We start from the raw sequence: 25,230 nt of genomic DNA on the forward strand, positions 1-25,230 counted from the left end.
TTCCTTTAAAGATAAAATAAAAAAAAAAATGTAGAGGGGGTGAATTTTTAAAAAATCCTTAAAGGAAAAAAAAAAGCTGGAAGCGTCGTTGATCTCTCTCTCTGGGGAAAAAAATGATTCAGTCCCACTTTTTCTTTTTTTTTCAAATATACAAAATGTTTTCAAGACAAAAATGTTTGGTTTAAAAAAAAAAAAATTCAATAGGGAGAGAAAATAAAATAGAAAAATTGAGAAGTTCCTCCTCTCAATGCGCCAAAATTACCTGGTGGAATGAACTTGTGGTTGTCACCCTCTGGTCGCTCGCTTCATCTTTTAAGTAATCTACTAAAAAATGCCCCTGAAAGAAAAAAGCAGAAGGAACCTTTTAGGTTAAGACATTTAGGGCCTGGAAGAAGGTGCGTTTTTTTGTTTGTTTGAAGGAGGAATAGGGTAAGGAGGAAAAGAGGGGGGAAAATCTTTTTTTCTGTTTGTTTTTCTGGTGAAAAATAGATAACACATTTTCTGCAGTCTCATTCTCACAATCACAGTATCAAAAAGGATGTTTTTTTTGTGTGTCTGCTATCAAGGCGATAGTCTGTTTAAGCAATTTCTTATAAAATACTCTACGTTTCACTGAACATTCGTTTGCAGTCCATGGAGGGGGGCGGTGTTTCTGCACTCACATTGCCGACCTGAGAGTACACATCCTCCGGCGTCTGCGCCACTCCTGGCGGCGTCATCCTCTTTTCCTTCTGCCTCCTATTGCAGAACCAAACTCTCACCACCTCCTTCTCCAGCTGCAGGTTGTCCGCCAGGGTGCTGATCTCCTGCGCCGACGGTTTGGGGCACTTGAGGAAGTGGCTCTCCAGGGCCCCCTTGACGCTCACCTCGATGGAGGTGCGCTTCTTGCGCTTCCTGCCCTGCGCCGCGATCTTATCGATGCTGGTGGGGCTCCCCGTGGACGAGTCGGCCTCCTCCAGCCACTTGTTCAGCAGAGGCTTCAGCTTGCACATGTTTTTGAAGCTGAGCTGCAGCGCCTCGAACCTGCAGATGGTGGTTTGGGAGAAGACGTTCCCGTACAGGGTGCCCAGGGCGAGGCCCACGTCCGCCTGCGTGAAGCCCAGCTTGATCCGCCGCTGCTTGAACTGCTTGGCGAACTGCTCCAGGTCGTCCGACGTCGGCGTGTCGTCGTCCGAGTGCGGGTCGTGGCTGTTGACGGCGGCGTGGTGCTGGTGGTGCGCGTGCTGGTGATGGTGGTGATGGTGGTGCTCCAGATCTGGGGTGTCCCCCCTCACCAGGCCCGGGTGCACCAGGCTCTGGCTGCCGGGGCTCAGCATGCCGTTGACGGTGAACCCCCCCGGCTGCGAGTAGATGAGCGATTGCTGCTGCTGCTGCTGCCCCCCGGATATGGAGTTAATGTGCGCCGCCGTGGTGCTCCCCCACGCCCCGGCGTGAGTGTGGTGCGGGGGTAAATGGGGGGGTCTGTGGTGCAGCGCCGTGCCCGTGTGGAGATCGTCTCTGGCGGAGGTTTTCACGTCCTGCTGCTGCGGGCTGCCCGTCATCCCGACCGGGCTGGAGGACCAGGGGGAGCCGGCCTCTGCAGCGGCTACGGCGGCTGCAGCGGCGGCCGCAGCGGCGTGCGGCAGCGACGTCACCCACTGGTGCGCATGGCTCAGCATGTGCCCCCCGTTACTCGCTGCCATGGCGCCTTGCATAAAGTCACTCTGCACCATCTTGACCGTGGGGTCGCCCCTGTAACCCCCGGAGCCGGAGGTGACCGCGGCGCTGCCGGGCTGCATGCCGCCGCCCCCGGAGTCACTGTGCACGATGGAGCCGGACGATAAGATGCTATTGCTGGGTAGATAAGGATTGGAAGCGGCGGTGGCCATCCCGTCAACCCTTATGAATATGTTTGTGGATAACCCCCCTCCCTTTCTTTTTTTTTTTTTTTATATACAGTCACTTCTTTCCAGCAGGCAAATCGTATCTCATGAATTATTCAGCCTTTTTTTCTTCTTCTATAAAGTCTGAGCAGTTTCTTCTGCACTTTTTTGGGGTTTTCTTTGGAGAGGCTGTGCGTAAAGACGCAGAAAGAAAAGCGTCTGGAAAGAAAAATAAAAAAAAAGCCCAAATCCGTCTTTATTTACAACATTCTAGCCGAGGGATCTTCAGCGTGGACTGCGTGGAAAGATCCTCTGAAAGCCCTTTTGAAACCATGTGCAGTCCGTGGAGGGGGGGGAAAGTTTCGCGCAGAGATCGCGGACATTAAAAATTCAAATCAGAAGCGTCCCAGACAAACTTTGAGAAAGAAGAAAAACAAACAAACAAACCAAAAGCAAAAAAAAAAAAAAAAGGAAGCTTCTCCTCCTTTAAAAATATTCTCCCAGTTTCTTTTTTACGTCCAGCTTTCTTTTTTTTTGGATGTTGGTAAAACCGGAGCGTCCTCTCTTCTTTTGTAATTCAAGTCGCTTTTATTCTCTTCGCTCCTCTCTTTTATAGCACCGTCTCTTTGTTCTGTTTTGATGTGTATAAACCTGCCAAACCGCGAACTCCCGTTCAAGTACAATCCAGTCGGAACAGTGGCGCTGCGCTGCCTGCGAGCCTCTCCTCTCATTCGCTGCCTCTCTCTCCTCCTCCTCCCTCTCCCTCTCTCTCTCTCTTCCTCTCTCTCTTTTCTGACAGCCCCCCCTCCTCCTCTACCCCCCTCCCCATCCCAGCCCTCAGGACGCCGTGTTTACCCCGTGCGTGCCCATTGATTGGTTACCCGGGGCGTGATTGGCAGCTCTCCGAGGCGCGCGGAGAACCTCCTTCCGGCTGTTCCGATTGGCTGCTTTTTAATTGCAGGTCCAAACAAAAAAACGCTGAGCTCAACTTGGTAGTAAATAGTACCAGGGATGAGGAAGAGGAGCAAGTGTGTTTGATTTGATATGAAAAAAGGCAATACCTACCTCTGTCTATTGCTTTTTTTTTTTTTAAACTTAAACTTCTTTTATTGTCATTGCACAAAAAACACAAGATGAATCTTGACAACGAAATGTCAATTACTTGGCTAAGACCTTATTCCTGCACAACAAATATGTTTTCTATAGCTAAGAGCTAAGAGCTAGCTATATACAGGGTAAATAAGTATATATATACATTATTGCAAAAATAAAGATTAAAGACAAAACTAAACTAAGGTGCGTGTATTGTCCATGTCCATGTCCAACAAATGACTTAATTAAAGCCTTTTAATTCGGGCTATATGTAAAATGATCAAACATATGTGCAAAAATATACAGTTTACACTCAATTCTGGCGCATCAGGGGTTAAAGGTCAAAGGTGACTGAGGCCAACATGCAGCAGTGATGGAGAAGGAAAGTGGCAACCAAAATAGGGGCTCTTGTCTTTCTTCCTTAGTGTTTCTTGTTTTGCACAAAACGAGGACATTTATTTGACTGGTAAACGTCTGAATTTACACCTGTTGAAAATGTCTGAAAAAATTGTTTAGAATACTTATAGTGCAATAGGGTTGCTCTGTAATGTGCTTTAGAGAAACAGATAAAATTGTATAAAAAAAAACAGGGCTCTCACCCCAGAGATGCAGCTAAAGTTGACCACACACCAACTCATCCCCCAAGAAAATGATAAATAAGAGTTACATTTTTATTTAAACTAGTTGAAACAAACAGTTAACCCTTTAAATCAGGGTCTGGACACTTTTATGATTTAAGCAGGATGTTTAGCTGTTTGATGGAGGAGTGCATCACCGCATCTTAAAGCTGCCAGACCAGGGCAATAGATCCCTACCTTTTTTAGTTTCACTTTTCAAAGTTGTTTTTAACGACAATCCAGGGTTGATTTGTGAAATTAACAGTATTTTCTGAGTCTGTCATCAGGATCACATTCATGACTCATTTCCACTTTGAGTTCCCCTTATAAAGTAGTTCATAAATATGTTATCAACTCATCTGTAAACAGTTTAAAACTCATTTATTTTTATAATTCATTAATTAAGGGATGGGATAGAGACCAAACTGACCTCACTCACCTTATATCCAATGTTTCTGTGAAACACAGTGCTTTTCTATGATGCAAAACATGTTCAATACATAAAAACATTTATAGATTAGTTATTACATGTTTACAGACCCCCCCCCCTCAACAGTTTGTAAAGATATGCTAGAGTTTATTTTGCCTTAATTTAACCTAAAAGCACAGAAAAGGTGATTGATGCAGAGATGTATTTTCTTAATCTGATTCTCTCTTAATTTCTCCTCAAAATTTGTTTTTTCCCTTTTTTTTTTAAAACAGATTTGAACTTTATGGTTAAGATGCATGATAACTTTCTCCATGGGTGGTTCTAGACAGGGGCCAACAGGGGCCAGTAGCCCTGTAGGACTGGTATAAGTCGTATGGACCTATTTCCTTTATTTATTTTTATCTTTTTTTTATCTTAAGAGACTTAGATTTATTTTGTCATGATGATGATTAATTATCCAAACATAAAGTTGTTACATGTTTAGCTTCATCCATATTGAGACACTTTTCATCTGCCATATCTGCTGTTTCCAGAGCTATAAATCCCTTTTTGATTCACTTAATTTCCCTCCATTCTTATGTTCCATGCTCCAATTATTAAAAACCATGTCTGCTACCGGCTCAGTCTGTTTAGAAGGTACTAGAACCCACATGTTTTAATGGTGATGAAGTCATGGGGCCCATCTTTTCATACGCATTGAAGACTTCTTTCTTAATCAACCAGGATTATTAGAAACTTATCTGTTCATTTTCAACCAAACTGTTTTAGACTTTTAGAAAGAGACCATTTCTTTTTATTAAACACTTTTTTTTTAACCATCCAACTCAAATGTGCTTTGGTGGAATTGAAGTCGCTGAAGCAACTGGTGCCTTTTATCAATCTATTAAGATTTCTTTGTTATTACTTTTATAGACCTAAAACAGTGTTTTCCTTTCCCTAAACTATTATTTTTAGGTTTCATTTTGTAGATCAAAGGTCATAGCTACAACTCCTTCATCAAAACCTTCATTTTACAGTAATGATGCTTTCACAGAATGTCTGAAGTGGTGCAGAACAAACGTTTTAGCAAAAAAAACCCTTTTTTTTTAATAGAAATAATTGCTTTATAAATTCAGACACATCCACAATAAATAAATGTTGACTTTTTGGTTAGGGTGCCAAAATTGATAGGAAGGGTAGGTTGAAGTCACACCAACAATTACCAAAACGAGGGTGGATAAAAGTCAAGATTTGGTGCCAACTTAGGAAGTTACATAGAGGTTGTCAAGTTTTTTTTTTTTTTTCATGTGAATTGGAAAGTAAAATGTTCTGTTTGGTTAGCATTAGCATTAGCAGATCTGGCAACCGCCAGGAGAGCTGGCCAGCATTTCAGCAACTTACTGGTCATGAGGAGTTAAACTTTTTAGCTGTCATCTTGAAGGTCTTCAGTCCACATGGGTCCCATCCTACATTTATTTAGATATGATGAGTATAAATCCTAAAAATTACCCCCAAAATGTATCTGAAACAAACCTCATGAGGCCCTCAATATTCATACCTTTGGCATTCTGTCCACAAAATATGGGATTTGAGGAGTTAAGGCCTTTAGCCATATGGGGCCCCTTCAGCTATTCTTCCAAATCCATCGAGTGTGTTTATCTATATTAATGCTAAAATCTTAAACAAAATGGATTGAATGATGTTTAGTTGGAATAAACATTGTTACTTCTTTTTGTGTAAAACAAATTAATCATAAAGCTAAACAGGGTACCCCACTATGTTGTCCAATGTGCAAAAAGGTATCTTTACTATGTCTGTTAAATGAAAAAATGCTCAATGGATGGAAGACTGGAAGCTTAGAGGCTCCTATTTATACTTACAAAGAATAGTTCTGTCAAAAGTTGACTAAAATCAACTATTTAACAATTAAATTTTCTGTTAAGCTTATCAGTTTTGGTTAACTAAAGAAGAAGTAGTGAGGTTGAAGCCATAAAGGCTATAATGCTATGGGGCCCCTCTCTCTCCAAACCCATATGTAGTGAGGATGTCTTTAGATTAACTTTTAGATGTATTTTTACTTACCTTTTAATCCATATAAAATTTCTTGTGTCAGCTAGAGGTCCCCTTCCTTAGATTGACTCATGTGCGTCTTAATTAAGATGTCTTTCTGTGGTTAAAGTCATGTCGCTATGGGGCCCCTTATGTTTTGGTCAATATAGCAGAACGATATCATAAATCATTACAGAAAATACATGTTTTTCTATTTTGTTTCATTGTTTGCAGATTACATTGTGATAAAAAGTTACTCAGGGGAGCTTAAGGCAGTGTTTTCCATCTGCTATAACTGTTTTTAGGTCACATTTTGACATCTTTTCCACTTTTGAGAAACAGTTAAAGGCTTTCAATGACATGAAACAAACCTTTTGATCCATCAAATATAATATCTCAAAGAGGACTTAAGTAGATATACAGTAATATACAGGGCGATGATGTCTTTTAAAATGAGAGACCACTTCTTTTTAACATCTTTTCCCGCTTTTTTGTTTTATAAAAAGGTATGTCTTGTCCCAAGAACATCTTCAAGGCGATAAGAGTCATGCAACTATTAGGCTTCTAATGTATTTATTATAACAGAGACATTTCTGGCTACAATAACAAAAAAAAAAAAAAAAAAACAGACATAATCTTCTATTTTATTTCATAATTTGCCTTTTACGCATAATTTATTAGCAATTATGCAGATGATGTTGTCATAAGAAGCCACTCTTTTGTCTAAAGTGCTTTCAGGTCACATTTGGACATCTTTTTAGTATTTTATCAACAGTTAAAGGGGTTTATAAAAACTAAAACAAATGTTTCAATAAATCAGAGTTAATATACGTACAGTATTATAAAGGGAACCCTTGTTTTAAAATGAGGGAGGACTGCTTTGTAACATCTTTAACTCTTATAATGTTTAATAAAAGGTAATGTCTTTTTCCAGCAACATGTGCTGAAGGCGAATGAGGCCCCTCCTCTTTGCATTAATATACAGTGAGGATTTCTGACTAAATGTACAAGAGAAGCCCTGAAATCTCTTCAAAAGAAAAAAAAAATGTTTACCACATCCATAAAAGGCGAGTCAAAAGCCATTCTAGGAAATATTCCCCAGAAACGAGCGCGCACGCTCCTCTCTGATATATGATGTGTCTATTTATTATTTATTTGCTTATTACATATATAAAAAAAAAAGAAGGAAAAAAAAAAGGTCCCCAAGTTTCCTGCTGGGGGAGTTCATTTATTCTGTATGCAAAGGGTGGGGGGAGAGGGGAGAGAGCAGAGAGAAGGGGGGGAAAAATCATCCCCAAGTATAACAAGAGACGAACAGTTAGTGCTGATTTTCATTTGCATAAATTTTCATATATTTTAGTGAAAATAATAGCGGGAGCCGAGGAGCGCTCCTGCTCAGTCGAGGCAGAGGAAAGAAAATCTCAGGGAGCAGCGTGTCGCGGGGAAGGGAGATAACCATTTACACGCTCCGTGGGAACAAACTGAAGCTATTTCCTTCCTTCTTGGACACAAGGTAAGTCAACAATTATCTCTGCGGATTTCCCTTTTCTTCCCCTTCAGGTTTCTTTACGCATTTGACCATCTTTTACGCGAAACCTCCAACCTCTTTTTCTGCGCCATCCTGGAAGAATATACCCCTCTAACCCTTAATTAGTGGATTTTTTTAAAACCGATTCCATTTCTTTATTAAGATTTCCTTCTGGAAATCAGTGCGTCTTTTTTTTGCGCGAAAACGTTAGACGATGGAGGCGCTGCGCTGTTTTTGTCGTGAATGTCACCAAAGAAAAGTGCAATCAATCAGATTTTAAGCAAGGAAGAGAGGAGAGAGAGAGAGGGAGAGAGAAAGGAGGGAGACCCCATCGTCTGCATCGTTTAACGCAAATCGATCTGGCTGCTGCAAAGTTTGCATAAAAAGTTTATGCCGCAAAATTTACGCGCATCCATGCGCACAGAAAGGGAATAAGAACAGGAATGCTTCCCGTAAGAGCATCTGAACTTTTAAGGGGGAGTAAAGGAAGGGGGGGTCACTTCATCCACGGAGCTGCATATTTGAGCCTCGCGCCCCCGTCGCCATGGTGAGGCCAATAAAAGAGGGGAACACTGGCCGCATTAAGCTGTATGTTTGTGCACTGGGGTTGAGATGAAAAACGACTTGTGTGTGTGTGCGTGTTTCTTTTCACAGAATGAGTGAAAAAAAATAATTTTTATGTGTGTCCAACTCTGGTTAATAAAAATATAATCTTATATATCTCTATACAGGCTCAGAACCATTGATACTCTCTGTACGCGCCTGCAAAAAAAAAAAAAAAAAACTTTTTTTTATCCAAGTTTGTGCTTTATTTTATCTCCCTTGTTTAGGGCCTTTTAGTTATTATTTTTGCCAAATGATTCAGTCATTAAAATCCGCCAGGTGTCGCGCTCACTCGTGATGCAAATGTCATCCATTTCTACTGCAGCTTTTGCGCAAAAATGCCCCCTTTTACTTCTGAATATTTAAATTATTTCCAACACAAAATAGCAGTAGCATCTAGATAGAAACGATCAGCTCCTTATTTTCTATTTTCTTTCTACTTTAAAGAACGTTTTTTAATCGAATCACAATTATTAATCCCAGTTGTTGGTCAAAACTGCACGTGTTACATGTAGTCCTCCATGGATTAGTGACATTGATTGGATGCTTGATGAAGATTATGAGCTGCAAATTTAATAGTTGTGTTTTTATTTTATTATGATATAAAATGCATTTTTTGTGTGTATTACAGGCCTGTTTTTTTGTGTTTTTTTTTAGACCGGCCTCCACGTGCAGCAGCACACTTACTTTTTTTTTTTTTTTTTTTAACACACACATATGGCAGAAAAGCGACTTTGGGGAATTCTCCGCAAATGAAAGCTGCATAGATTCATCGCAAGAGTTTGCGCATTTTTGCAAGAGCATCAGAAAGCCTCTAACTTAAAAAAAAAAAAAAAAACACATCCCCCCCCCCCCTTTTTTTAAATACTGGTTTGTTGCAGCGAATTAAGAGGAAATCAATTAACGCCCATTAATCTATTGTCTCTCGCTCTCCATAAAAGCTGATTTTCGGCCGTAAATTTCAGACACTTCTGTGGCTTGCCGCCGCATATTCGCATTAAATCGATGCAATTCCCGTCGCTTTTTAATTATGGCACACTTAAAGTAGCCTGTGGGCTTCATAATTTATTTGCAGCCCCCCCATACCCCCCTGCCTTGCACGGTGCAGCTCGCTATAACCCGCCATACGTTGAGTGTGTCAGGCCCAAAACGCTGATTTAAAGCCGAACTAGCAGCACTTACATGATAATATATACCGTTAATTAAATGAGCTTCAAGCATGTCCTCACTTTTAGAATCCCCCCCACATTCAGACAGACTTTTCTTTATTATTAATATGCCTCACAGAGTCACACACACTGAGTAATTGCTCTACATGAACAGGTGATGAGATGTTTGGTGTTCATGAGTTCAACTTCCTGCACTGGTTGGGATTAAATTTAGTTTTTTTGCAAATCAGAATCCAACTTTTGCAGATATTTGCTCATTTCTAGCCAACAACATGCCTCTGGTGTAAATCTGGTTGGATTAGAGTTGTGAAAAATAAAAGAAAGTTGGGGGATTTAGAAGTAAACCTCTGATGCACCAACAGGGCCGTACAATAGATTTTAAAGAGGCAGGGGCTCGACACTTAAGAAGGAACCATACTGAGTGACAAGACAAACAAACAAAAAAAGAAACTAATCTAAAATTATGTTTTTTTTTATTTGTTTTTATTACAAAATATAAACATTTGTGGCTTACAGCCATACCGTCCTGATCAGGAAGCTAAGGAGGGTTGGGCCTTGTTTGTGTAAAAAAATTGAATGCAAATATTACAAAATTAAGAGAAAACTAAATATTTAATTAATTAAATAAATTATATAATTTTACCTAATTAATTAAATTATGTGATTTCAGATGAGCTGTAGCTTAAAATCCAACAAGTACCTTCAAATTACATTTATTTTGAATTAGCAATGTATGAGTTCACTCGATGAAAGTGAAATATTGAAATTGTCAACAAGTGAGGAGTGAGATATGGCGCTTTAATGAGCAGGTAAAAAATATTTCATATTTCAGGAAAGGACAGCATTTGATTGCTGATTTAGTGTGTAGAAATTAAAAGAAAAAAAGGAAGATTGATACATTAAATGCAATTCCACTTCTTTGTCAAAATGAACAAAAATATTGCTTCTTCATTACTAAGGACTGAACTACATGGTGGTCATGCTAAAGACTATCACAGATTACCTTGGGGGAGACATTTTTGTTGTATCTGATTAACATCTGCCCACTTGTTGTCTGAAGAACCATAAAAAATAAAAACCCTGCAACTTTATCTTTCAGGAGTCCCAAAGCATGATGCTGCCACTAAATTAGTAAAGTTGTCTTTGGCTGGAATCCACTATATTTTCACACCTTATTTCAAAATTCGCTTCTCCAAATCAGAGATTTCCAAATCATTGGGATGTGATTGCAGAGGTGCAAGGAGGGCCAAATTATGTTATGCAATAAATAAATATACAGTACCATAAGTGACATGTAACATTTATTTATTTATTTTTTTATTTATTTATCAAAAACAAGAATAATATTTAAACATACTATCCCAACTTAAAAAACATCCCGTTAGATAAATAAAAACAAATTTAAAAGGAATTAACTAATGTAATGTCGTTAAAAAAAACAGATGTACTTCAAAAATAATATAACTACTTTTCTTCATATTCATAAATACATATAATATGAAATAATTCTATGTATTTTAGAGGGTCCCCAGTCTGTTACATTGGTATTTTTGGTATCATATGCTGAAATGTTTGTGAACACCTGACCTGGAACGTCCATACTGCACTAGGCCCACAGCACCATGCTGCCACTAATATTTGCAGGTAGCTTTTAAAAGAAATGAAACTCTTTGCATCAAATTCTTGTTTTTAAATCATTATTTCAACACCTGAAACAACTCTGAGTCCCACAGCATGATGCTGCCTCTATATGCTGGAGATTTGAGATACTCTTTAGAAGGAAAAAAATTATTAAATAACTTTTGTAATTGAAGAAAATCACAACTCAGGCACATGTAGGTCCCTGTATCTGCACTTGATGCTCCCCAGTCCCACAGCATGACGCTACCACCATGCTAGACAATAGAAAGAGACTTATACATCTGCAGGTCGATACTTATAGCCGATATTAGCAGTTTGATTTTTCTTTCATTGGTATCACCTGATACGTGGTGGATTAATTAGTACTTTCAGATGCAAAGGAAGCGCATGCAATTCCCACTTCCTCTATTCTTAATATTTTGTTTGATTCATTTAGAGGTGTTTGTTTTTTATTTACATTTACACTTGTGTAAAATTGGCCTTTTTGTATTATTTTATTTTGTTAATAGAGGAAGAAAAAGAGATATTAGAAATCATCCTAACATCAAAATAATTGGTATAGACATTGAGCTGGAAAAAAATTATATATATATATTGCTTGATCTCTACAAGACAGAACAGAAATGTGAAGCTTGATTTACTGTTGAATGAGACGTTACTGAAAATATGATGCAATAGGAGAGGCATGCAAAGTCAAACAGCAACGGCAGACAAATCAATCCTAAAAAGAAAAGGAGGCCACTTCCACTGGCGTGGAAGTAAGTGACAGGCAACAGATCAGGGAAAGATAAAGTGAAGAGCAGCTTTCTGAGTCACAAGAGAAAGGTGTATGTGCTTCTTCCTTTGTCGCCTCCTCCAACCTTCCGGGAGTGACATCAGAACTACTCACACTTTGACTGTTTATGCAAATGGTCGAGATTTTCCTTTACTTTTTAAATGTCCTGTTTGCCTGCATCACAAACGCCTAATCGAAACTAATAATCCGTTTTAAGCAGAGTAATTAAGAAATAAAACAAATCCACCTGCAAATCAAATCTGCACTCATATAGTCTCTGCTGATTCGTTCTTGTTTTTGTTTGTTGAACAGTGGCGGTCCCTGAGGACAAAGAGAAAAGATGTGGGGTGGAATCTACCTACCCGGGATTACATTAATAAAAGTATTTATTTCCCTCAGGGAGAGAGGCGCAAATCATTCCAAATCCCACTAAAATTAGATTACAGAAGAAGGAGTGCACCTTGGATAAACCCTTCTCTCTTCGCTTGTTTAACCAACTCAACATATCTAGTTTTAGGTATGTAGATGGAAGACAAGTGGAGGTGGTGGTCTATCATAATTAGATGGAATCAGGCACTCAAATTAAAAGAAAACAACAGGCGTCCGGACATATCCTCAGATATGCTATGGAAGTAGTCAACCTCCATCTCTCTGGTCAAAATGAAACAAAGAAACAAAACACAAGAAAACAAAAATATCACTTTGCATCGTTTGCTAAGTCATTATGTTCGGGCAAAGCCTGGACGGCTAATAAATCAGAGGCTGTTTACGACCTTGCCGGTGCTGATAAGGCAATAAATACACCGCCTATTACAGGTAATGCAAATACAATAATAGGGCTGTAACTTTCTCGCCCCCTCCATGCGTTGTTTTTGTGGCCTTGTTTTTGATATTTATAAGGGAAATGGGAAGGGAATGTCACATTATAGCGGCCCCAATCAGGGATAAATGATGGCCCCCTGTTGCATCGCTGCAGTGCGGTCCCTCAGACACATTTGTTTGTTTCCATACCGCTGGCTGGTGGGGTTCCCCTGACTCAGAGCCAGGCTTCTCTGCGTAAAAAACCTGCATAGCGTATAACACAGAAACTTGTGCACATATTCCTTTATTTTTATTTTTTTTTTAAGCGAAACAAAACTCCTGCACTGAAAGCTTGCAGGATCCAACTGATGATCCGTGATGCTTGGCAAATGAGCGGAACATATGCAGCTCTAATGGGACCTGTGCAGGTTGGAAACTCGGGAATCGGAGTGGATAACAAAGCCTGTTGTTTAGGCAGCGTCTCAAAGACAACATCGGGTGTTTATGGTCTGTTTCACCTATAGAGCAGAACTTGTAAACATTCTGCGTTGTACCAAATCAGTTTGGCGCCCAATTCTAAGCAAAATCATCAGGAAATTACCTTCAAATATAAAAGAAAAGCAAGTTTATCTTTTACTTAATACAAGCTTACTTTTACAGTATGTTTCCCGTTATATATGTGAACATATTTTAACCTCCAGGCATCATCGACTTGACTGACTTAACCCCCACCGTTAGCACCAAAGTAAACTTTAAAGCCAGTTTTATTCTTTGTCTCCCATTTGCCTTTTTAAAGACTTAACCTGTTAGGTGTCCCACGAGTAGAAGAACAGCAACTGATTCAAATTGTCCTTTTTCAGTTGGTTAAAAAATTGTTTTTGGTGATTTTTGTCTGGCTAGTTAACAGGTTGAAGGGGCTAAAACGGGTTCATTTAGGCTATATTATACAGTCCTTAATAGTCTAGATGTATTTTTAATCATTTTTAGGAGGAAAACCGTCTAAATAGAACTCATTTGACCCCTTTTTTTTCTCACGAGAGTACGCACGAGAATTTGACTTATAGTTCATGTGGATGTAGCGTTAGCAATGGTTTGTTAATCATTGTTTTTCTAGGTCTCTTACATGATTGGTAGAAAGTTATTCTGGCCCAAACATTCTCTAATGAGTCCATGATTGTTGGAAACATCTTTTTTTGGTGGAAAAGAAACAGGAGTTGGTGAAAGCAAGGGAGGCTAATGTTGGGATTGACGTAAATACAGGAGGAGGATCAAAATCTTCCTCTTATAGGCTTTTATGGTTTGAACAAGCCAAGATGGAAAAAACAAACACATTTTAACTTTAAAGCTTAACTCTAACACCCATATATTGAGAAGAAAAAAGTCAGACTTCCAGGTGATGACATCCCCAAAAACATTAAGGCGTCCCTCCTGGCCCTGTGTTGATGCTACTAATAGTTTTTATCCAAATAAATGACACTATCTTCTGATTTGTATGTGTACAGGATACTTTGGTGTCATTTGAGTAATCATTATCATATAAACTTTATACATTTCCCCATTATATATTGGCATTAGAGGAAGTTTAAGCAAATATTATTAACTGAAAAATTTAGTGTATTCCCTTTTAATGTATGGGTACTTTGGGTCCATTAGGAGGAAAATGAAATTCCCTTTAAATTAGCAATTTACTGCCATACATCCATATATACATAACTTGTTCTTATGTGTGGTAATCCTATATAAAAGATTTGGTGAACTAAACCATTTGGGCACTAATTTGCTCTTTGAAATATATTAGATGTATTCTCACTATATGGGTGTAGGTCAGTTTCAGATGAACCTGACATAATGAATCCCCTTAAAAATAAGAAAATAAACAAAAATCTTTCCCTTCCACAGAGTCTATCATTATCAGTTGATCTGTATTACAATGTTTTGGAGAAGCATATGTATTTTTAAAACCCAGAATGTAACTGAAGAGTTGTATCTAAAAACGCTTCCAGTTTTGGCATCAACTAGTTTCATTCCGGTTTTTTAGCATAAATTCATCAGCAGCAATAATTGCTGGTTAGGTCTGCCCCTGTTGTTGGTGATATAAATGGCCGACGTGTGATATTCATGCAAAAGCTTGTGCGGTCACGTTCAGCAGCTGAGGGAGTCTTGATTCATGCAGGCATTATGCACGGCGGACGCTTATGGCACCTCTCTGCGATGCCGTGCACACCGGCCCATTTGTTTGGAAATGGGTTTACATGCATCTTCCTCTGGATGGCCCTCCCTCCTCTCCCTACTCTCCCTTAGCTTACAACCCCAGCACACTCACTCACCCAGACTGGGCAAACTGGAAACATACAGCTGGATGATCTGAAACAGAGGGTTTTCATTTAGGTGATGTAATTCACCCTCTGCCAGCCATGTTGGAGAAATTAAGCTAGGCTGTTGCAGCTATAAAAAGCTGTTTAAAGCTTTAGGTTCAGTATCCTATAGTCATTTTCACAGATAAGCGTAGAACTGGGGCTAATTTTCATACAGCAGGTGTTATTTTCCCATTTTGTAACCACTGATTTTTCGGTATTCAGTTCTTGAAATCGTGGTATAGCCAATAATACCTAATCTAACAGACCTCTAAAGAATGTGGCGACTTAAAAACATGGAGCTAAACACTTAACTTGGCCATGATTGATATAAAACAATTGATTTATCTTTTTACAACACAAATCTGATGCTTCCTGGTATGTTCCAAACCCCCAGGTTTATTATTTCATAAAATACTGAAAGAATCCATCAAATGTTTAAGTAAATCCTTCAATGTGGTTAGATATGAAAAAAAAAAATCATCTTTTTTAGGGTTAACACAGATTTTGTGATTAGGATTATTCAACATGGTTAAAGGTGATAGCTACAAGTTAAGGTCCTCCTAGCCAGTATGTGGCAAACTCGACCGGTCTCTTTAATGTCCTGCTTTCCAGCTGATTACTAGTTCCGTTAATGCTAAATGTTGTTAACTAACCTGTCCAGAGGAAAAGTCGCAAACGCTGCTTCTTCTCTGAGCCCCTTTGCTTCTGTACAGTAAGTCAGTACCAAAGCTTAAAATTTTTAGACAGATGTTCACCCTCTTTTTACGTAATTTTTTTCTTGAATCTGACATATGTAACACTGAGAATATACAATTACACAGGCTTTCTAGGCTCTGGCAGTGCTGATATCCACGTCATGTGATTTGAACCTACTGCTCCTGTTGGTGCAAAACTTTTTTTGTTATTGTTGGCATTGTAACCAGATATTTGGACATTCTGTGAGTGAACTATTTTTGAAACATTTATGGTTTTAAACAAAAAAGTTGTAGCTTTGACCTTTAAGTTTAGGTAATAAGAAGTTAGGACAATAGAAAGGTTGTGGAAAGTGAACACATGATTTGGTTTATAACAAAATGATAGATAATCTATTTATGAAGATAACAAGGCTACATTTACTTTAAACATAATAATGACATTTATTGTAGAACAATGATTTGGTTCACTAAAATGATGACATGCTAACTCTAGGAAATGTAAAAGGTTGGCTAGCCTTAGGAAAGATATAAATGACATATTTTTTTTTTAATGGAGAAAACAATAAACACAATTGTCAGGCTAAAAGATATCTATTTTAGGTCTAGAAAAATTACTGATAGGGTTTATGCTAGCATGATTAGTTTGTAGCAAAGATCAACCCAAGGAAACTATACCGAGAATACTATGTTAAACAGGCTAACATGGCTTAAAAATAACAACATGGTTCAGTTTAGGAAAATAAATCCTCTTTGTTAATGCATAAGGATATATCAGTATGAATTGTGTCGTTAAACTTGCATCATGACATTAGTCATATCACCAACTTCTTGCCAATTCCCACTCTATTGTTGATTAATAAAAGGTTTAGGTTTTTAAAAAATCAACATTATTTAGTTAAATAAGAGCATTTACAAAATTAGGTTTATGAAAAATAATGACAAGAACGAGAGTGGAGAATATTTTTACGTTGCTAAATTCAAGAACAAACTGACATATTTTGAAATTGATTTAAACTGTTGTTTAATCCATCAAAGAAACAAATGAGTGCTTCATTTATCTGTGTCTTAGGGAAAGTTTAATGTGGCTAATGTTTGGCTGATGTCACTGAAAATAACACAGAATACTTTCTTGCTGCGTAATGGGGATTTATCAACGTGAATCCAGATTTGAGGAGGGACAACCCAAGTTTTACTGAATTTCTAAAGGCTTATTTAAAGACTCTCATCAGCAGATGCCAGGAGAGGATCATGCATTTCCCTAATGTTTAAAAGATTTTTTTCTATCCTTAACAGAAATTCTTGCCAAGAAATGCTTAGAGAATTTTATCAAAAATACAAATGATCTCCACACAACCTCTTAGCTTCTGAGTTTGAGAGTCTCCATCAGTGAAACCAGACAGACTGTAAATGAGACAACTGCTAAAAGTCAGATTTTAGACAGTATGTCCACACCTTTATGAACAGCCTCTCTTTGCTGCTTCACAGTAATGTTGCAAGCCCCACTCCCCCCTTTTATGGTTTGTTCCCCTCTTAGTGTCTCCTTGTGCCTGTCTTTGTCCAGATTTGGCACGAGTGGCACCACAAAAGTGGCTTTTCGGAGGCTATACCCCTATGAGTTCACACCCAACAGACACTCACTAGACGGCGTTGGCTAGCACTGCATGCCGAAGTACTAAACTATTCAGGTAGTTTGGGAAGTCAACCTCTTTTCAGCGTGTTTTCTATTCCAAGGGGATCTTTAACTTCTAGAAAAAACCAGCAGTTAGAGGGGAATTTAACAATGAAGCTCTGAATTTGAGTACAATAGAACTTTGTTGCCGGAGAATTGCCTCAGCATGCACTGTCAAGTCAAATATCTCGCTCGACTTTTGGCTTGTCAGCTGTTGGTGCTGGCGAACATGTGCACTGAATATTCTTGAAAATCCCTTCGGACAAGCACTTTTGAGACCTGCAGCAGGTTTTCCATCCCGATATAGAACCTTTTTCACATCATTCAGGAATACCTATCACCACCGTTAAGAAAGCGGTGTCAGATTTAACACATCCAGCGTCATCGGTTTGGGACAAAAAAGCTACTTTTCTTCACCACATCTGGCGGCACACATGCTGCTTTTCATATCGCCTCAAACTAAAGCCTCAAAAGCCAAATCCAGGTCCTCCACGGGGACGCCTCCATTGTCTGCCTGAACTTTATATAACGCAGGGTGTCATGTAAAATGAAATTACAAGCAGCTCTGGTGTGCATCTAGTTATCCTCTGAGTGTAACCTTCATGGTGGAGGTGTAAGCTTAGCGAAGCATTCTCTGCAGTTATGGCTGGTTTGGAATTCCATCCGCCGTGGTTTGCACGCTTATGTTCGTCTAAGACTTTTCTGGATTAGTCCACAAACAAATCCCCCTGCTTCCTAGCAATGACTAACATGCGTCTCAATGCTTTGTCAGCATCTCTAAATGATACGGTTATGTAATGCTGCTCTTTTCTTTCACTCAGTATTTCTCAGTCTGAGACAAAACTGCAGCAACAGGAGCTTGTGTTAAACCTGAAAAACTGATGCTATGTTTTATGGATAAATGCAGTTCATGACCATTTGTCTTAAACGTCCTATTTGTTGTGTGTTTTTATACGATGAAGATAGTCTTTTTTATTCTAAAACATATTTTTAGCTGTTGAAATTGGTGCTTAGAGTTAAGCAATGTACACATAATACACATATTAGATTAAGATATGAGAAGAAATGATTTATAAGTGTCAAACATTTGAAAATAAATGGTATGAGAACAGCAGACAGGATAAACTCTTAATATTGTTATTAAATAAATAAAGATAAACTAGCAAACTACTGCTATGGTTCATATATTAAAATACCAATGCTATGATTAGAAAAAGGTCACGTTTGAAACATTAACACATCATTGCTATGGGTGTATTATTTAAGTGAAAACTTAATGGTTAACTTGCATGTTAAATTTAAAATTTTGTAGCACACTAATGCTGTAGCTGAAGGATTTTCCTGCCAAATTAAAAAATTAGCATAATATAGCCAAGCTAAACTAGCATGCTCAGCTAGTTTCAGAAATTAGCATGCTAATGGAAGTTTAGCATGTCAACTCTGGGGTTAAAGAATTAGCATACTTAATATGATTATTTTTATCTGTGGTGTCTTTAGTTTAGCTTTACATTATTTAAACATCATAAACATGTTAGGAGATAAAAAAGTAGGTTCTATTATTAATGAGTTAGATAGTTATGTAAAAGTGATTGAAATCAGGCAGCAGTTGTATATGCTTGGGTTAATAAATATTATATTCTTAATTTGCTGTAGCAATATAGCTATAAAAATCAGCACATAAAACTGTGGCCTAGTTTACATAACAAATTTAACTTTGGTGAATTTTTATTAGATATGAGGCACACCTTTTTAAAGGGAATTCTATGTAAACTGGTATGTAGTCATCTAAAAATAAAATACTAGTTTTAAGGGTGTCTAAAATTGCTTTTTTGATGATTTAGCCTTTATTTTGAAGTTTTTTAGTAGCTTGGATAATAAATGACTTCCTCAACCCTATTGATGACCAAGTACCTCCTTACAATCCCTTAGCAAAAAGTAGTTTATTCAAGTATACTTAAAGGGCACGAATTTCATACTTAAAATCAGGCATTGCACTTAGAGTTTACTTATTCTAAACTATATTTCATATACTTAACAATAGTATAGTCAAGTGTAATTGACTATACTATTGTTTACTTTATTGTTTACTAAAGTATACTTTAAGTATACTTTAAGTATACTTTAGTAAACTTAAAAATGTCCCAATTTAGTACACTAAAAGTACATGTTCGGTATACTTTCTAAACTTATACTTAAGTATTCTTAATAGAATTTACTTCAAGTATACTACTTTTTGCTAAGGGATATACTAGTCAGAGAAACCCAAATTTAGTCAATGAGTTGGACACATCCAAAGCAAAGTATTTTGAATTAAAATGTATAAGGTGAATATAAAACAAATGAATTTCAAATCATATCTTATTGTAATTTGTTTCCTCCAAAATGAGTTATCTTCAGTCATTAGACCATACTGTATTACAAATGTTACATAAATGTTTTACACATTTGTCAATTGTAAATGTGTAGTAATTCTTTAGTTCTTACTTTTGAGGGTTATTGAAATTTGCACCTTTTTTTTCTTTTTCTTTTTCTTTCAGGAGACCTCACTAACTTTGGTTCCCATTGCTCCTCATTCCCCTTGATGAAGAACCTCTGGGGGTAAGGGCCCTGTGTGTTTATAAGTCCAAATGTGTGTGTGTGTGTGTGTGTGTCCTCCCCAAGCTAAAGCGGACGCTTGGTCTCCCTAGCTTCCGTTTTTTTTTTTACCCCTTTCCATGCCTGCTGCTGCTGTTGGAGTATTCACGCTCCGGGCTGTTTTTCTTTGAGAGAGAGAGAGAGGCAAGAGGAAAGACAGAGTATAAAAATATGCAAATGCTATTGTCGAAGCGGCAGAGCGAGAAGGGGGTAGAGGTGCACCTTCTCACCTCCCCACGAGCCACTGATACTAATCCATCCATCCATCCATCCATCCATCCATCCATCCATCCATCCATCCATCCATCCATCCATCCATTTACACCCCCATTGTAAGACCTGGTAGGTGGGGAGGATATCGGATGAAGGGGTGCTCCAAGGGGCCCACAGCGTCAGGATGTTAGAATATACCAAAAGGCCAGGGTTGTCTGTCTTACTTTGTTTTTTCTTGATCCACTGCAAGATACAAACTGGCCCACACAGGCGAGTCTTTCAGCTTTACTGTGAGCCTTCATCATAAATAACCTGTGCCTAACAATATGCTTGTGACGACCCGCAAATCTGTGAGGCAGTAACAGCCAGTAAATCTGAACAGAACAGGTAGAGACAAGAGAGGCAGTAATGCTGGTTGTTGTTAACCGCGGCCATGCGCATTAAGCAGATAGAATTTTATTGTTGCGCTTCATTAAGTCACGTTCTGCCGTGCCACCTTGCTTGGCTTAACCTGTTTGCACCTTTTGTTGTCAGTGGGTTGCACACAAGAGTCCTTAAAACAGCCAAAAACATCATTTCACAGGAATACTGCCAGGCACACCTAAATAATAACTGTTCTAAAAAAAAGTAAAAAAACAAACAACAATTCACTGGAATTGTTTCCAAGTTTGAAAGACTAAAAAATAATATTTAGTCCTCAATAAAATTGGTAAGAAATCCACGTAGAACGCAGTTTTCAAACATAATTTTGATCCAAAGTAGACACTTGTTACTCATTAAAAAAGATAAATAGCTTATGTCAAACAGCGTTATTAAAAGTAGTGGTATGCCTTCAAAAATTCATTAAAACATTATCTTAGGTTTAACAAGGAGCCAATGTAAAAAACTGAAAATGACAGCAATCCAGCTGCCATAATTCTCCACTTACCCTGTGCAAATGCCAGCTTTAGATATACAAACTTTTTTAGATGTGATGTAGGCTTACAGGTGGGTTTATTTCGACTTACCTTGGGAAATCCAGGTAATTAAATCGTTTTCCCACATAGTGAAAAATGGAAGTGCATTTTAATACACAAATATTAATATTAGCAATTGATTTTTCAAATAAGGCTTGCTTAGGATATATGGATTCTATAATTACTTGCCATTGTCACCATTGGCTGTCCTGAAAGTCGTTAGGTGATGTCATTGCCTTATTTCTATATTCCGTAATGATGATCCAGCGCTTGGGAGAAAGGAATATCAACATTAGCAAGACAGAAAGTGATTAGAAACAATAAATATCAGTAAAACTAAAGATTAACTCAATAAAACAGTTTCAAGTATCCAGTAAAATTTGACCTAAACAAAAAATACATAATTAATCAAAGGATCTAATTTAGTGCAATGGTTTGAAAGCGTAATAAATACTTGTCTTCTGCATCCAATGTAAGGAGAGCTGCTCTTTTCATTTTTAACCACAGCCCTCATTGCTTGCTAAAGACAGTCAAATTAGAGCAATTAGTGTTAATGTTGTCAACAAGGTCTCCAACAACACATAAAAAAGTCCCTATATTTCGCACTGGTTACTTTTTTGGGAAAAACTTGCTAGAGTCGTCTGAAAAGTCACTAAATATACCAACCGATTGGCTGAGTTGGCAACAGACTTACTGTGTGAAATCAGCCTTTATTTGTGTTAATATACCTCTATATGCTAATGTTAGCATTATGGTGTATTGTAACCAATCTGGTTAGTATAAAAAAAAAATAGAGAACCTCAGTTGATACGAGTGTACATTTAAGCACATATGCTAAGTGATTGAGTAATGAGTAATTAATGCTTTAATTCCAACTAGTCTAGTGAGAAGTTAGTCTAGTGTTAGAAGTTTTGAAAATTCTTCTGGTGATATATAAAAAAAAAAGGGTTTAAGTCAGTTAAAATAAGATTTATGTTATTTTAGTTACTCAATGAGCAATAGAAAAATCTGAAAAAGTTAGTATTGATACCCCTAAACAAAATCGAACACAGATCTTCAGACGTCACCATTAACCATATTCTCATTATCAGTGCGTATGAAATCGTACGAAAAGTTATGCACACTATTTCGTACGTTTTGGACGTTTTTCCTCAAAAAAACCACATCAGTGCGCATGCGCTGGCAGACAGAAAAAAAAAACAGATCGTAAAGCAAAGATCGTAAAACGGACGTAAAATTGGGAAAAACAGTGCAATCATCACTTATTCATGTCTCTAACTACATTGCTTGCTGTTTTATATCTTAGGGTTAGGGTTAGGATTAGGGCTAATTGTAATTTATATTCTATATTGGTGAATGGTGCTTCAAATGCGCATGCGCATACGACGAAAAAAACGTCCAAAACGTACGAAATTACAGTGCATAACTTTTCGTACGATTTCATATGCACTGATAATGAGAATAGGTTGCACCATTTGTATAATATAGTATCATGGCTGCTTTTGGAGATGATCAAAGCAGTGCTGATTTGAATGTAATCTTTGAAAATCTCTTTCATTGTCCATCCTCTGAAAATAGAACAAATGCAACCCAATAAAAATTATAGGAACACTGAAACAGTCAAGTAAACACTGAAGGTTGCTGTTAAAGCAATTTCTTCATGGTATGGTAGTGGCAGTGTCATGCTGTGGCTCTACTAAGACTTGATCCAAAAGTGGTTAGAGTCTAAAGCAGATATATTCCGATTCATCGCTGTGACTTATGCTGTAAATAATACATTAAAAGGTCAACCGCAGCATGATGCGGCCGCTATCGTGCTTCAGCACGGGAACAGTGATTATTATTTAGCAGGTTTCTATTTGTGCACCATTTAGAGAGCATTTTCCTTCTGTTTCTTGAGTCACAGCAAAATGCACAGTTTTTTTGCATAAAGATCATTGGACGATGACATTAGTCGTGTTCCTGGCATTGTCCAGAAAAAGAAACGAAACCTAACCGGAATCCACTCAGGGAGAGAGGGGCCCCATTTGCAAAGCCCTCACGCTTGCGGGAAGACTTTCTGAAGTGATTATGAAGACAGTTCAGATCAAAAGGGTTTGAGGAGTCTGAGAGAGGAGGAGAGAGAGACAGAGGCAGCAGCAAAATAAGAAGCTGGGTAATCACGCTGAAGCCCCTCTGCACAAGAAGATGGCACCGGTCCCCCTCCTACCTCCACCCAGCTGCTTTGCAAATGTAATGTGACACTTACGGATAAACAGATTATCAAGCTGAAAAAATAAAGAAGCAAGGCCGAACGGATGGGCCGAAGAGAACCGGCTACAACTTATAGAAATTAGAGCGGCAGAAATAGTTTATTTAATGAACTCCGGGGGCCGGGCAGTGTCAGGGAAATGATGATTAATTCTCCGGCGCTGATACAGGTCTAAATGATATAATTTGGGAATATTAGCGGGAACATTAGATGATGAGGCAGAGCTTTCTCGTGCTGGTGTCGAGTCGGAGGGGCTTCTCTTCTTTTTCTCTTTTCCTTCGCTAGTTATTATAGATTAATCCATAATCCGCACAACTTAAAGACATTTTGTCAGCGGAGCTCAGGGATAGAAGCTGTATGATTTTTTTTTCCTCCTCTTAAATATATCTCTACTCCTGCTTATTTCCACTCAGTGTGATGTCACATCGTCACACATTTTCCACTGAACGTGCTCCAAAACATCTCATTCTAACAGATCCGAGGTGCGTCTTTATCGGTTTACGTAACCGGAAATTCATCATGCACACCACTCTGTGTGTAACCTGGAAATAAATGATTCTAAGGTTTCCGACGCTCCCAATGTGACGACACGAATCATGTTTTTTTAGTCGCTTATTTGGCATTCATATGTTTTTTTGTTCTTTTGTTCTTTCTCCACAGACTTTAAAGGATCTGAACCCGAACCGAACAAAGAGACAAAGGCAAGCTCCATATTTAATTCGGTATATTAGTTGCAGTCACACTTCAGTGCAAAGAGCAAATCTGTAAATCTGGAGCAGATTTAACTCCCTTAAACCACAGATCATCTACAAAATGTTGATTTTTCACAAGACAGTTAGCATGATGTTTCTTTGCATTGTCCTCAGCGTGAAAAATCTGTTTTGTGTTTTTGCAAGTGTGCAATAAAAACAAGGAAGCAGAAGACAAGCTCTGTGTCTGTTTTGTGCTCCCAGAAGTGCCTTACTTAGTAAGAAGAGGGTTCGTGTCTCTTCTCCTTCCTCTCTGTGTCCTGATTTACCCTTGTGGCTGGGACAAGCATCCCTTTGAGGACGCACAAACAGACGGACAGACGGAAAGGGTCTCAACAGTGACCAGCGCCTTTTCATCCCAGCACCAACCAAACCAAAAAATAAAATAAAATAATAAATTCTGCTTTTCCTTACTGTCAAACTCCTGTAAATACCTTTTTTTTTTTCGTGTGTTTGCAAATACAAATGCCAGAAAGCTGACAAGAGCAGCGAGACAGCGGCAGGAACAAAAAAAAAAGAAACCCTACGGAGACATGGATATAAAAATATCTCACCCGAAAGAGAAAAAGAGGGAAGAAAAAGCTGGAGTTCACCAGCAGAGATTTGGCTGGTTTTGTCACAGCAGCGTAAAAAACTTAAAAACATGTTTCACAGTAGCACAGTGAAGTTAGTTTCTTTAAAAAAAAAACAGATCAAAAGATTAGGCTGAAATGGAAAAAAAAAGTAAGTGTAAAAAAATAACTAAGTACACTTTATGTATTTCACACAGAAGGTGGTGTGGCGCTCTTAACACAATTCCAGTTTGGAAAGACATTAGCAATGACAACCGATTAAACGTGAGAGTTTTGGGGAAATAGATTTAAATTAACCAACTTATTTTTTTCTTGCGGTGGGAAAATAGCAGGTGTGAGTTATCACAATGCTGAGTTAGAAATACATTAGCAATTATTCATGCGTAAATAACTTTTGATAGAAAATTGGGGAGGAAAAGAGTAAGAGCTATAATTTCCAAAACATTGCAGTTTGTAATGGATTTAAGAGTTAAAGGTGGAGGATTTTAAAACACTGCGAGAATGGAAAGATATCAGCAATGGGAAAATAACAGGTTTACATGAGAACAGTGCTAAGTTGGAAGGACATTAGCAAGTAGCTTTTTAGAT

The 25,230-nt window shown here is 38.2% G+C and overlaps 1 protein-coding gene and 1 long non-coding RNA gene across 2 annotated transcripts; one reads left to right on the plus strand and one right to left on the minus strand.

The window, feature by feature from the left end:
• Positions 1-81: 81 nt before the first annotated feature.
• Positions 82-2,586, minus strand: LOC107086470 (POU domain, class 3, transcription factor 3-B). The gene is made up of 2 exons (XM_015377439.1): positions 663-2,586; positions 82-337 (listed from the first exon to the last, which is right to left on the minus strand). Exons 1-2 carry the CDS (start codon positions 1,866-1,868, stop codon positions 245-247), a joined length of 1,299 nt encoding a protein of 432 aa, XP_015232925.1. The 5' UTR covers positions 1,869-2,586; the 3' UTR covers positions 82-244.
• Positions 2,587-7,397: 4,811 nt separating this feature from the next.
• On the plus strand, positions 7,398-24,432 carry LOC107086439. Its single transcript, XR_001481311.1, has 3 exons — positions 7,398-7,542; positions 19,805-19,865; positions 23,982-24,432. It is a non-coding gene; the product is annotated as an uncharacterized LOC107086439 (long non-coding RNA).
• Positions 24,433-25,230: the final 798 nt, after the last annotated feature.

This window comes from Cyprinodon variegatus, unplaced genomic scaffold, assembly GCF_000732505.1.
Source record: "Cyprinodon variegatus isolate N-32 unplaced genomic scaffold, C_variegatus-1.0 Scaffold153, whole genome shotgun sequence".
NCBI classification, from domain to species: domain Eukaryota; kingdom Metazoa; phylum Chordata; class Actinopteri; order Cyprinodontiformes; family Cyprinodontidae; genus Cyprinodon; species Cyprinodon variegatus.

What these genes read in the sequence shown, in the direction of transcription:
- LOC107086470 (XM_015377439.1), bottom strand. Translation starts at nt 1,868, where the DNA reads ATGGCCACCGCCGCTTCCAATCCTTATCTACCCAGCAATAGCATCTTA. An exon ending in TGTACTCTCAGGTCGGCAAT is followed by an intron (nt 338 to 662) that starts GTGAGTGCAGAA and finishes TTTTTCTTTCAG; the next exon opens with GGGCATTTTTTAGTAGATTA.